Source organism: Corylus avellana, chromosome 3 (genome assembly GCF_965113065.1).
Source record: "Corylus avellana chromosome 3, dhCorAvel1.hap1.2, whole genome shotgun sequence".
NCBI lineage: Eukaryota > Viridiplantae > Streptophyta > Magnoliopsida > Fagales > Betulaceae > Corylus > Corylus avellana.
In genome coordinates, this window is record NC_142492.1 from 13,722,782 (window position 1) to 13,737,561 (window position 14,780).

The 14,780-nt window shown below is 38.5% G+C and overlaps 2 protein-coding genes across 2 annotated transcripts; both read left to right on the forward strand.

Annotated features, from left to right (window-relative positions):
* The first annotated feature begins 4,211 nt into the window (after positions 1 to 4,211).
* Positions 4,212 to 4,763, forward strand: LOC132174294 (cell wall / vacuolar inhibitor of fructosidase 2-like). The gene has a single exon (XM_059585973.1). It carries the CDS (start codon positions 4,212 to 4,214, stop codon positions 4,761 to 4,763), a length of 552 nt encoding a protein of 183 aa, XP_059441956.1.
* A 9,218-nt stretch (positions 4,764 to 13,981) lies between these two features.
* Positions 13,982 to 14,389, forward strand: LOC132174293 (uncharacterized). Its single transcript, XM_059585972.2, has one exon. It carries the CDS (start codon positions 13,982 to 13,984, stop codon positions 14,387 to 14,389), a length of 408 nt encoding a protein of 135 aa, XP_059441955.2.
* The last annotated feature ends 391 nt before the right edge of the window (positions 14,390 to 14,780 follow it).

Below are 14,780 nucleotides of genomic sequence, written 5' to 3' on the forward strand. Positions count from 1 at the left end.
ATCTGTTTATCACATACACAACAGTTAAGAAGGCATCAACCCAATATCTATTGGAGAGATACGAATGAGCTAGAAGAGTTAATCCAATTTCTAAGATGTGTCTTAATTTTCTTCTGCAAGACCATTTTGAGAAGAAGTATGAGGACAAGATTTCCTATGCAAAATACCATTCTTGGTTAGGAAAGATTGAAAGTGAATGGATGTATATCCCCCTCCACCATCTGATTGAAATTGTTTGATTTTGGTAGAAAACTGATTTTCAACTAAGAGCTTCAATTTAACAAAGGTGTCAAAGACTTCAGAGTTGTGGTAAAAAGGATAAATCCAAGTGTATCGAGAGTAATCATCTATAAAAACGACATGATATTTGCATCCACTGATAGATTGAATTAGGGAAGTCCATATGTCAGATTGAATTAATTCCAAAGGGTGTAGGGAGACTCGATTGGATCAATGAAAAGGCTGCCTCTTACTTTTGCCAACTTGACAAGAAATACAAGTAGAAGTTTTATTGAAAAGGCAAATTTTTATTCTTAAATCTCTAAAGAAGGATGTCTTAGTCTAAAATGCCACACTAAAGAGGTGGTCCTTATTCCTATCAAAGAAGCAAAAGTCTTGGTCCCTTTATGAAAATTTCTTCCAAACCGCAATGGATATAGGCCATTTTCACTCCTCCCTTCCAGTAGTACCGTGTGAGTCAGTAGATCCTTGACATAGTAATGATCATTAGTTAGGATAAAATAACAGGAATTGTCAAGACAAAAGTTTTGTATTGAAAGCAGATTTGCAGAGGGTTATGGACAATGTAAGATGTTATTAAGTCTAAAAGAGGAATCAAGAGTATAGATAAGAGATGAACCAGTCTTTTCTACAACAAGAGGAGTCCCATTCCCCACTATGACATCTTCAGTCTCCTGGAATGGTTGCTAGATTTGTAGGTTTTCCAAGTCATTGGTGATGTGTGTGTTGGCTCCACTATCTGCTAGCCATTGTTGATCCTCATACGCAGCATTAGTGTATGCTACCATGGCTGCTAGCTATGGTGGAGGATTCCTTCCCTGAAAAGCGTAATCCATTCAATAATAGCAGTCAAGGGCTAGATGATTGATATTACCGCATATTTGACAAGGTACTCGGGAATTGTTGGCAAATGAGTTCCCTTGCATAAACCCTTGATTCTGCTGCATAGGGCTATTGTGATATGGTTTGTTGGGAAAAGGAGCCTTTGATTGGAGAAGTGACTTCCTTGAGACTGATGCCGATATGTCTGGTTGGAGAAGGAAGAATTGCCTTGATTGAACTAAGGATTGTACTGCTGAGGTCTTCTGGTGAGCTGCTGATAGTGGGCACGTGGTGGTGGGAAACAACTACTAGGTCTGTTGTGGAAGCTTCTAGGTGCATATTTGGAGAATGGAGGGGCGTTGCCTTTGGTGAATGGAGGTTGTGCAGGTCTACTTGCAGTGAGAGCAAAGGTGGAGTTGTCTGTGGCTTTTCTCTGCTGTTGATTCAATAACATCTCGTGGCTGAGGAACTGGTCCTAGAAATCTTCAAAGTTGAAGTTGCTCTCTCGGGTTGCAAAGGAATAGGTAGTGATAAAGCTAGTGAATGATGGATTCAACCCATTGATGATGAAGGCAATGAAATCTGCATCATCAATAGGCTTCCTGCAGCAGTAAGTTGATCTGCATATTGTTTGGCAGTTTGTAAGTAATCCGAGGTTGACTGTGGACCTTGGGATAGGTTTTGCAATTGCTGCTTCAGGTTTGTGATTCTGGATTTGGATTGTGAGGCAAACTTAGTTGCAAGGGTTGTCCATGCCTGTCTTGATGTATTTAGTCCATAGACTATGGCTAATACCTTTTCAGTTAAAGAGGCAGTAATAATACTAAGGATAAATTGATCATTTTTGTTCCATCAATGATACCCATCAGGTCATGGGTACGCAGTATAGGAAGTACTTGCGTTAACCACATGAGGTAATTGTTGTTGTCGAGTATGAGGGAACCATTCTGGTTGGTGTTTGGTAGAGTGAACGTGAGGGCAGTGTTTGAGGATGAAGCAGCCATAATGAAAGTAAGGATCAATGTAAGAATTGGTGTATGGCTAGAGAGGCTCTGATACAATAAAAGGATTTAAGCTTGATATATTATAATCACTTGAACAATACTATGAAGAGGCACACGGCCTTATATACACACACAGTCTTGCTATACAAGGTTACAATCTAGAGAATAAGAATAACATACATGAGATTACAAATATTCATTGACTAAGGATTCTTTGGATTGTGAATCAAGAGTATCTTTCCTGTTTAGTTCTAAGGAAATTGCATGCAATATTCTCCTCTCTTTTTTAGGCTTGCCTTGATCATCACACTTTGATAGCTTGTCAAATACCGTAGCTGCAATAGGGTTTTCCTTTCCAAAATTGGTGAGATTCTTTCCATCTTGAGGTAACTTGATTTGGTGAGGGTTTGCACGGTGACTATACTTCTTGCTGTCATAACTGATTCCCTTGTTGTCATGGAAGATTCTCTTGTTGTCATGAGTGGGCTGCTTGGTATTCACATTAGCATAACGGCCATTTTTAACCCATGGGCAACAGAGTTTACATCCCTTCTAACATGACCAGTCCACCAACCATGCATCAAGTTATTAGTACCCCTTATGCATCATCCACAAGCTGTCCATATCTACGCCAATTCTGTCAACTGGCTTTGACAAGATTCACTACTTGTAGAGCACCACCTTCCATGATAATCTTTCGAAAACCCAAGTTCTCTGCTAAATTCTACTACATGTAGAGCAGTCAAGGCTTCCTCCGCTTTAGGCTCTAGGCTCCTCAATTTAGTCAAACCTTTCTCTGCAATTACATTTCCTGAATGGTCCCATACTATAACTCACATGCCCCATTTACTTTATCAATAGCCACATCCCAGTTTACTTTGTACATATTTGCTGGGGGAGTTTTCCATATGTGTTGTTCCACCTCTCCATTTTCAAGCATCCTATCACTTTCCTTTGTATTTACCTTCTTGTATTCGTTGAAAGACTCCTTTGACCCCCGCACCACCAAGTTAGGATCTAGAAACTCCCCTCTATGAATTACTATGTTTGTCGGAACTATATTTGTAATGCTCCAAAAACTTAATTAACTAGCAATTAACTAAATATTGATTTATCCCTAAGATATATCTAAAAGATATATGAGCCTCATCTAAGACCCAACTTTTACTTACATGGCAAAAAGCTCCATTTAAAACCCAACTTTTGTGAACATATATTTTGATTTTTCTCTCTTTTTTGAAATTTTAATTTTGAACCTGACACAACTCTTATGTGGTTTTGTGTCATGTAAGTAAAAGTTACGTCTTAGATGGAGCTAAGTTAAACCCCTAGCATATCTCTATCTAAAATAATTATTTCCTCCAAAATATATATAGATAATAATTTCTGGGTATTACAATATTTTCCTTAAGATCACATCAAATAATTCAAATTCTATACTAGTACACTTGGTGGACAACCCCTCTACAATCCACATAAAATCAGATTCATCTCAAGAGCTTTTCTGAAAATTTTCCCACCAATTCCCCAAACACCCATAGCTGATGGGCAGCTCCATATATAGTACCTAGCTATTTCAATCAAATCTAATTCAAATATATATATTCTTTTGTATAGGTTGACGCTAAGATTTTGAGTCCATGCATTGGATGCATGCATAATTTGTCAATATATATATATATATATATATATATATATATATATATAAGAAACCTACACAGACCTGAAAAGGAAAGAATAGATTGATCAAACTGCCTGATCAATATTTTGATCGTGCCACATAAGTGTGCTCTCTCGTTGTTATCAAAATTAAGGAAATAAATTAGGAAACAGTAGTATTCCTCAAAAAAAACAAAAAAATTTCTAGAAAATATAATCACTGAAAATGTAAAGAACAAAATATGATAGCCTATCAATTATTCACAAACAAAAATTAGAAATAATTATATATTTCCTCCAATATGCTATATTAATTTGAGTACTTTCTTCTCGAAAGAAAATCTTCCTTTATTTGATTTGTATTATTTGTATGGGATCCGGTCGCATTTAATGTAATATTTAGAATCCCAAAAAAAAAAAAAAAAAACCTATAGATTCACAGTACCTCTCTCTTCTTCAACTTCAGTGTCTACTTGAACAAGAAAAATGGCTTTTGCTATTCGCCTTTTCCTACCATTTTCTTTGTTAGTCATCTTCTTGGCCATCAATCCCACCATGAGCAACGCACAAAACACCACAGACGACATGATCAACAAAATCTGTCGTTCAGTGGAAGACTACGGCTTCTGTAAACAAACCTTCGACGACAACTTGCTGTCCCCAGTGCCAGACATCGTTGACTTGACCCACATAACAATACTACAGTCGTCGAGCAACGCGACCAATACGCTTGATTTCATCCGATATCTTCTCCGAAACATGACCAACGACGATGCTTTGAAGAAAGCTCTCACAGAATGCGAAGACGCCTACAGATTGCTGGCGGGGTCTTTCCAGAATGCATTTTTGTTCTTCAACAGTAAAGATTATGATGGCGTGTTGTTTGTTGAGAGGGGTACGCCTAGAGTGCAAGCCAGTTGTACGTCTACGTTCAACACTCCTCCTAATCCTTTCAACCCATTGGATGAGAGGAATAGGCAGATGAGGATCTTGATTACCATGGCTGTGGTTGCTGCAACTGAACTTACCTCCTATTGATGAGTTTTCTACGTATTAGGAATTTATAAATTATTTATTAATCGAAGGATTAATTCCTTTATTTCTCATGAAATTTGTCTTCTTATTTTGATGTTTTCTTTGTCTGGATGGAATTTGGTTAGCTCAATTGAAAAGGGTTCCTAATTAACGTGCTGTATTTGAAGATAACTTCTATAAGGAGCTGGGTTAAACTAGCTCCTTTTAACCCAGCTCCTTTGTGTCCACCAATAGGAATCTGTCACATAAGATTATTGCACCAAATCAAATAAGTACCAAAACATTAGATTATATAGATTTTTTCAATTTTGTTTTGTTCTGTTTTTTTTTTTTTTTTTTTTTAAGATTGTGCAAAGGGATGGGGTGGCAACGAGCCATCCCAGATGGGCGGTGGGCAAAGGTGGCCGCGCGGTCACCTCGGTCCATCTGGGTGGCCGGTGAGCCACCCACATGGGCTGGGGTACGTGGCCCGCATGCATGGCCACCGCCAGCTCATCTGGGGTGGCCGGCGAGCCACCCCATGGGCGGAGGTGGTGGCGCGGGCCACCCCAGCCCATGGGGGTGGCCACGCGACCACCTCCGCCCATCTGAGGTGGCTACACCCCAAATGGGCTGGGGGTGGCCGTGCGGCCACCCTAGGCCCCCTGCACAATCTTAAAAAATAAAAATAAAAAAAACAAAATTAAAAAAACCTATATAATCTAGTGTTTTGGTGCTTATTTGCTTTTGTGCAATAATTTTATGTGGCAGATTTCTATTGGTGGGTACAAAGGAGTTGGTTTATATATATATATATATATATAGTACAATTAATTAGAGAAAAATCATATTTTGCTCCTAGGGTTTTATTTGATATAGTAATTAAGAATAAAGTCTTTATAAAGTTTTAACGAACTGCCTTCATAGACACTCTATAGAAGCAAACTGCCCTCTTATAATTAAGTGATGCATTTTCTTTAAATTTAAGTATTAATTAAATAATATTCTATTTTTATTTAAAAATAATCTCTTATTGGACCCTTTTGGGCCTTTTTTACTAATAAATCTCTTAATTTTGCATCAATATTTTTCCATTGACTTTGGTCGTAAATGTTTATAACAATAGAGTCAGATACATTATTAGTATTTTTATTTTCTTCTAAAGTTTCCTTAAGTTCTTCATCAAGAATTGTTATATTACATATTTGAACATCATTATCATTATTTTCAATGTTATATTTTTGTTGTATTATTTCATTATCTTCTAACTCTTTTTGATGAATTTCTAGTTCATTTATGAGCTTTTCACCTAAATTATCATTTATATTTGGTTTATTGCTAATAAAAAATTTATTAGAGATCATTTTTGAGATTCAATTAATTTTTCTACTTTTCTTTTCTTCTTCTTTTATTTTTATTTTTTTTTTAAGTTTTTCATATCCATAATTAAAAATATTTACAAATTAAATAAAGGCAATTTATAATAATAAAAAAAAAAGTATATTATGACTGGAATAAAATAAATTTTAAAAATAGAACAATAAAACCTGATTTGTCAAAGGAACTATTTCTAATTCACTTTAATATTTATGATAGTATAAACAATTCCTAAAATCAAATAAAAAAAGTTAATGTAAGTGATAGATTGAGATTTTGGTAACTAACCCTTTTTTTTTTTTTTTTTTTTAATCATTGATCGTATATATATGGAATGATTTTAAGGACTTGAATCGTAAGATGTTGGAAAATAATGAAATTGGAGGAAGAGAAGAATTCAAATTTGAATAAGACTTGAATAGGAAAATAGAGAGAAAATATGAAAACTTATAAAGAGGAGTTTATAATTGAATAAAATATATATGGAAAATGCTTCTTTTCCTCCTTCAGTCCTTCTTCCATCCTCCCATTTTTTAAATTTAATTTTTTTAAAGTTGGACTCCAATCATAAATTGAAATTTTTTTAACATGGAGCGTGGACAAAACTAACACATGTCTCATGTTAGAGAGGGGGGGGGGAGGGGGGGGGAGGGGGAAACATGTCTCACGCAATGACGATCCAGTTGGCAATTGGGACTTGAGATCATAATTTATAGAATGTTCAAAGTGAAAATTTTATTTAAGAATGACTTTAATATTAATATATTATTTGATTTCCTCATTTTTTATCACCTACTTCAAGAATGGAATATTAGAGATTTAAGTTTGTAAGAGAATCAACACGTCTCTCTTAAAAGTCTTCTCTCTAGGGTTCTCTCTGAGGAAACTAGGGTTTGAGGGAATAGTTTTCTACCGGTGACGGGGTGAAGTGACGAGATTGGAGGATGAGTATGGGGGAGGATCTGGAGACTTTATGTGGAAGGATCTCTCTCATAGGAGGGGAAAAAGTAGGCATCACGATCTTTGAAGGTGAAGTTGCGACAGACAGGGAAAAAGGAGAGTGGTGTTTAGTAGGCAGAATTGGAGATGAGAAGAAGGTGAATAAGGAGGCATTCAGGAATGTCTTATCACGTATATGGCGCACGGTGGGGCTGGTAGTGTTCAAAGAAGTGCAGGACAATGTGTGGTTGTTTGAGTTCGTAGACGTTGATGATAAGAAGAGGGTGATGGAGGGCAGGCCATGGTCGTTTGATCGCCAAATTTTGGTCTTAAACGATTTTGACGGGAGTGTCCCTCCGGCACAGATGAACTTTTCTCATTCACCTTTCTGGATCCAGGTACACGATATGCCTTTATTATGCATGAATAAAGGGGTGTGCACTAAGATTGGATGATCCCATGGAATCCTTGAAGACTTTGATGTGGTTGGAGATGGAGGTGGTTGGGAAGATGCTTGCGACTCAGGGTGAGTATCGCCTTACACAATCCTCTGGAGCGCAACAAGGCGTTAACAATGGGGGGGAAGGAGTATTGGGTGTCTTTTAAGTATGAGAAACTCCCACTCTTTTGCTTTCATTGCGGTAGAATCCTGCATGGGAAGAAAGGTTGCTCTGTGAAGACATCCCAACAATGATATGAGGAAGAGGGACGCAAAGGATAGGGTGTATGGCTCAAGGTGGAGGATCCGCAGAGGAGGACAGGCGGTAACTCGGGAGGAGGACATTTCCAGGAGGAGGATAGGAGCACTGATGGTGCATCAAGAAGGAAGGTGAATACCTACAAGGTAGATTCCGCAAATAGTGGAAACCCTAGGAGTGGTTGTCGTTCTGGGCATGAAGAGAGTAACGGGTCTGGAGATTATTTCCATAATAAGGAGAGGAGTGTGGCAGTTTATAAGGCAACATCTGTTACCACGGATCACCAGCTGGACAATTTCTCTAATGACTTGGAAGGGCGATTGAATGAAAAGAGTATGGATAAGTGGGGTGGGCAGAAGGGAGGTGGTGTGGCTCTGAAGGTAGGGACTATACTAAATAAGGAAAGGACACGTGAGACCAAGGATGTGTCCATGCAGGAGAACATTACAAAGGAGAACTCTGAGGCTTCTACCATGGGGATGGGGTCTCGTGGAGGGGAAAAGGAGGGTGAACAGAAAATGGTAAAAAGCTATGAGGAACCTATTGAAGCCATAGAAATTCTGGTGACAGAGGGAAATCTTGATGGTGTGACTCCAATGGTGATGGAAGAGGGAGTGGGGAATGTACAAGGCGATAAGGGGTGGACAGTGATGAAGTGGAAACACCAAGCTCATGGAAGAGAATGGCAAGGGGACTGTTCGTTGCAGCAGGTACGAAATAAAAATAAGAAGAAAATCAATATTGAGGGGATAGACAGAGAGGGTAGGGACCAAAGGAAGAAGAGTAAGTAGGTGTCGAATCAAAAGGTTAAGTGTACTAATGGATTGGCGGAGGCTGTTCAACAACCCCGCCAAGCCCAATGAGCCTCATAAGTTGGAATTGCCGAGGGCATGGGAACCCTCGGACAGTTTGAGACCTTAGCCAAATGATTAAGGAGAAGAAACCCAGCTTTTTGTTTCTAATGGAAACAATTAGCAACAAACGTAGGATGGAATGGATTAGGGTCAAGCTTGGGTATGCAGGAATGTTTGCAGTAGACCCAGTGGGGAGGAGTCGAGGACTCGCACTTTTATGGAAGGACGACAATGAATTGGAAATTTAGAATTATTCACGAAGGCATATTAATGCCATTGTGAAGAGAACCAAGGAGGGCGCACCTTCGAAATTTACAGGCTTCTATGGTAACCTAGATACCTCAAAGAGGAAAGAGTCTTAGGATCTGCTGAAGCATCTTAAGTCCTTTTCACCGGTTTCTTGGTTGTGTGTAGGAGATTTTAACGAAATAACACATCAAGGGGAAAAAATAGGAGATACGAGGCAAAGAGAGGAGAATATGGCTGCCTTTAGACTTGCTTTGGAGGATTGCTTTCTGGCTGATCTTGGATACAATGGGCCACGGTACACTTTGACTAACAAACGAACTGATGGTATAATTACATAGGTGAGATTAGACAGAGCTTTGGCCACTAGCACTTGGTGTGAGCATCACAGAGAGGCGGAGGTAGTTGTTCTTGCTACAAGGGCATGAGACCACAACCCTTTGTTGGTAATGTTTGATATGAAGGTGCAAGACTGTGGGGGCAGAAGACAAGGCTTCAAGTTTGAATATAGATGGTGGCTAGATCCAAATTGTGGAAAGATAATTCAAGATGCTTGGGAGGGATCGGGCATGCAAGGGAAGGCAATGAGGACTGTGAGACGAACCCTTGAGCAGTGTCAATCACAGCTTCAAGGGTGGAGTAGACGCAAATATGGGAACTTAGAGGAATTGGTAAAAAAGAGGACAATGCAATTGGCCCAATTGCAACAAAGAGAAGGGGATGGGAATCAGGAGGCCATAAAACAGCTGCAAATAGAAATTGACCAATTATTGGAACATGAAGATATTAAATGGAAGCAGGGAGCAAAATAACACTGGTACCAGAATGGGGACAGATATACACCTTTTTTCCATGCATGTGCGAGTCACTGGAAAAGGATCAATCATATTAAGAGGGTCTGTGAAAATGAAGATCGAGAGTGGTCCAAACCGGATGAAATTGGCAAAGCCTTCGTGTATTTTATCAAAAGTTATTTCAAACTAAAGGCACAGTTGGAGTAGATGCTTGTTTGGAGGGTCTTGAGGCTCAGGTTACTCCAAAGATGAATGGGTGGCTTTTGCGACCATTTGTGGCCGAAGATGTGGAGTTTGCTCTCTCTCAGATGCATCCATTGAAGCCCCCTGGTCCTGATGGTTTTCAACTTGCTTTTCTCAAAAAGCTTGGGATACATTCCAGAATGAGGTATATGCAAATGTGCTTGATTTTCTTAATGGTGGTATTTGTAATGCTGACATTAATGAAACTTAGAGACTGTTTGGGATTACGTTTGAAAAATAGAACTTTTAAGTCAAAAAGAGCTTTTGGGCAAAAGCTTCATTTTTAAGCTTTTGCCAAAAGTGTGTTTTGACCATTTTAAGGCTTTTTGAACCCTTAAAAGTGCTTTTAATTTTTTTACCAAACGAGTACTTTTTTTCTTCAAATGGACTTTTTGAGTGTTAAAAGCACTTTTAGGCCCCTCAAACGCAATCTCAAACAGGCTCTTACATAACTTTGATTTTTAAAATAAAAAATTTCACCCATTTTACTGAATTTCACCCTATTAGCTGTGTAATATTATTTACAAGCTCATACCAAAAGTGTTAGCAAATCGTATGAAGAAGGTGCTAGGGAGATTTTATCTCCCAATCAGAGAGCCTTTATTCCAGGAAGGTTGATCACAGATAATATCCTAATTGCTTTTGAGGTTCTACACACTATGGATACACGGCTGAAAGGAAAGGATGGGTATATGGCACTTAAACTGGACATGATTAAGGCGTACGGCAGAGTTGAGTGGGCATGTTTGGGATTGCCAACAGGTGGGTTCAAATATTGATGACTTATGTTCGTACGGTGACCTATTCAGTTTTGATAAATGACAAACCATATGGAAAAATTACTCCTTCAAGAGGATTGAGGCAAGGGGATCCGCTATCACCATACTTCTTTATTCTATGTGCTGAAGGTTTGAGTACAGGGCTTAATAAGATGGAAAGAGTAGGGGGTATTACTGGGCTGCCATTGACATGAGGAGGAACGAGGATTAATCATCTTTTCTTTGCAGACGATAGTCTTCTGTTTTGCAAAGCGGATACTATCGAGTGGTATTGTATTCAAAATGTGTTAGATGATTATGAGAAAGCCTCTGGCCAAACGCTCAACAAAGGCAAGCCCTCCCTTTTCTTTAGTCGTAACACTGGAGCTGACACGAGAAATCAAGTTCTATCGATGGCAGGAATTAATTGCACTCAAAGGTATGAAAAATACTTAGGGCTGCTAGTACTTATAGGTAGATCCAAAGTTTCCTCACTCTCAAGGATTAAAGGACGGATTTGGGATAAGATGCAAGGGTGAAAAGAAAAATTTCTCTCATGCAGGGAAAGAGATTTGTTGAAGGCAGTAGTACAAGCTATACTTACCTACACTATGAGTGTTTTTCGACTCCCAAAAGGCTTATGCAATGAGATTAATTTTATGATGGCCAAATTTTGGTGGGGGAATAAGGAGAATGATAAAAAAAAGTGGCTTGGATGAGCTGGGAAAAAATGGGAAAAGCAAAGATGGTAGGGAGATTGGGTTTCCGTGATTTAGAGTGCTTCAATACAACGTTGCTTGCTAAACAAAGGTGGTGCTTGCTAAACAAGATCTTAAAAGAAAAGTATTATCCCAATGGCTCGTTTCTTGATACTCCTTTGAGTAAAAGACCCTCGTATGTATGGCGAAATATTTGGAAGGCAAAATATTTGCTCAAAGAAGGGTTGGTGTGGAGGGTGGGAAACGGGAGGAACATTAAAATTTGGGGTGATAAATGGTTGCCATCTCCAACGACACATGCTATCCAAACTCCAGCTCATGTGTTGGATCATGAAGCTAAGGTATGTGATTTAATTGAAAAGGACACACAATGGTGGAATATCCCTCTTATTCGGGAAATATTTATGGAGGAGGAGGTTGAAATGATATGTGAAACGCCCCAAGTTCTAAAGGTAGAGCGATTGAGAGCAATTGTAACATATTCTTAAAATAAAAATCCTCCTATTATAAGATCACCACAGAAACATAACGTCACCAGAGTACTATAATCTCTTAAATTTAAGGGATTAGAAATTAGTAGTGATGTTATACTGAGGACTTTGAAAGCAATGCTAAGATTGGTTAAGATTAAAATTATTAGAATTATATCAATAATGGTCATAAGAGTGATCGGATGATTATTTGACTATCTTGAGTATTGAGGTACACGGACTCTGATATCTAGACTATGTACATCTGAGATTTTTGTGGTTAGTGTTTAATGATTAATGAAAGGATTTGAGGTTTCGAATGAGACTAAGAATTTCTTGTAAAAAAAAAAAAAAAAATCGGGTTTATAAATTTGCATGATGCTATAATCTTCATTATAAGGATAAGATGGATTTATGTTGTTTATGTTTGGTAAAGTTGGATAAGTAATTCATCTAGATATATGTGAGTCATAATTTTTGAAACATTGTGGTATTTTGACGTTAGACCTTAGTTAAAGACATATTATATTTTGAGATATCTTATTGAGACTTTAGAATGTGGTTTGTGAAAGGATTCAACATTGACATGATTTCCATGGACTAGTATGGATTGCGAATTCTAATTTTCGGACTCGGTCGATCTTAAGACATAAGCGGCTATCCTTGATATTGATTATGGAGTAAAGGTACTTTCTACCTCCGTTGTAGGAATTGTGAGTTGGAGGCGGATTCAAAATAAGGGCATGCAATGCCAAGTAAGGGGACACAACACCAAAAACCCCAACAAATTTTATTATAAATCTTTGGAAAAATGTTGGAAATTTTATAAAGAATCCACTTACATGATTTGCAATTGCACTTCCTTCCATATTTTAATGACAAGTTTTATTCATTCATATGCCATTGTTTAAGAATTTTACGTGTTACAGTTACCCTATTTCATAATTTATGCATGACTGCAATTATGAATGAAAAGAGCTCTCAAAGTTCATGGCATAGTATACAGTTATAGATTAAGCTTACAGATCATATGAAATGTTACATGTGCATTCATGTTTATAAATGTTTAACCCAAGGCACGATTATAGTCACGATCGGTACCGCATAGGGTAGAATGGCAAGCACACTAAAGGACGATTATGAGAAGGTGTGTGCTATCGGCCAGGTGGCCTTCATCTAGGGAAGTTTCCAACCTGATAGCTCTTCCCTGTGATGACAGGATGAGCATATGGGTCCTTCGGAACAAGCCAACGTGCGCCGCTCACGGTAAATTTGTGGTGTCGGGTCAAAGGGTAAAACAATTATTTTGAAGAAAAGTAAAAGGAAGTGCTTACTCATTTTGCAACTATCATGCGTATTTTGTTAATTATGTAATTCTGCATAAATTGTTATTGTGCATGACAGAGATTTTGACATAAAAATATGCATAGCATGTTTTATAGGAACTTGGTGTTGTGGCTACTTACTGAGTTGTTGAACTCACCCCTTCTCCCTATACATCTTTTTCAGATTGCTCTATATATCGTAGTACTGGGGACAAGGGTACTGGTGGGCCTCTTAGTTGTTAAAGATCCTATCATTGTTTTATGGACTAGCAAGAGCAGTAGCAGTAGAAGTGTTTGGGAGTCCATTCTATAGACTAGACGGCTTTGGATAAGCATAGACGATGAAATTTTATTGCTTATGAGATTATTGAATACTAGCACATTATGTGTTTGTGATTTTATAATGAGAGATTATAGTACTCTAGTGAGGTTATGTTTCTATGGTGATCTTATAATAAGAGGATTTTTATTTTAAGAATATGTTTCAATTGCTCTCAATCGCTCTACCTTTAGAACTTAGGGCGTTTCAATATATGGTATGGCCATCTGTCCCTGTACGCAGCAAGACCGAGCAGTGTGGGCAGGAAATAAGAGCGGTACTTTCTCGGTGCGCAACGAATACCACTTGGCTAAGGAGATAGAAACTAGAGAGGTAGAAGGATGCTCGATGGTTGATAGTTGACACCTTTATGTAATAAGATTTGGCAGATTCAAGGGCCGAGGGTGGTTATTCTGTTTTTATGGCAAACATGCAATAATATTCTACTCACAAAAGAGAATTTATTCAAGAAGAAAATAACAAGCGACACGCTGTGCCCGATGTGCCGTGTGGAAGTGGAGACGGTGGGTCATGCATTGTGGAGTTGTTCTACAACACAAGATGTCTGGATGGAAGGTAATACAAAAATACAGAAAAGCACAAGTGACAAGGACGCTTTTAGTCATATCTTTTTAAAGCTACTCAATAGATTGGAGGATCTAGATTTTGATCTGGTAGCTTGCACAGCCTGGCAAATTTGGCTAAGGCGAAACATATTGGTGTTTGAGGGAGAGTTTACCCATCCGAAGATTGTCGCTCAAGCAGCTGGCAATGAGCTGGCTTTTCACTTACAGGTGTCTCAAAGGGCTAATGGTGGTAGGAGGAAGAGTTGCCAGCAAGCTAATGAAAAGTGGAAAGCACCACCTATGGGGATTGTGAAGCTCAACTGGGACGCGGCAATTGATTAAAAGGAAAAGTTAATGGGCGTCGGGGTTGTGATTCGTGACTATACAGGTGGGGTAATTGCAACACAGTGCACTACGCGGCCTTATATAGTGCAAGCAGTAAGAAGGGGTGAAAAAAGCTGGACCAAGTTTGGGCCTTTGTTGGAGGAAGTGAAAGAAATGCTCCATGGCTGCCACTCGTAGGAAATCCGTCATGTTAGGAGAACTGCTAATGAAGCAGCACACAGGGTAGCTAAATTGGCTATCTCTCTCAATGTAAACTAGTTATGGTTAACGACGACTCCCCCTTGCATTAGGGATATTGTATTGGCCGAATTAGTTTTTCCTGATTAATGAAATTATTCATTTTCCCCTTAAAAAAAAAAAAAAAAGGTTTGTAAGATAATCAAACAAT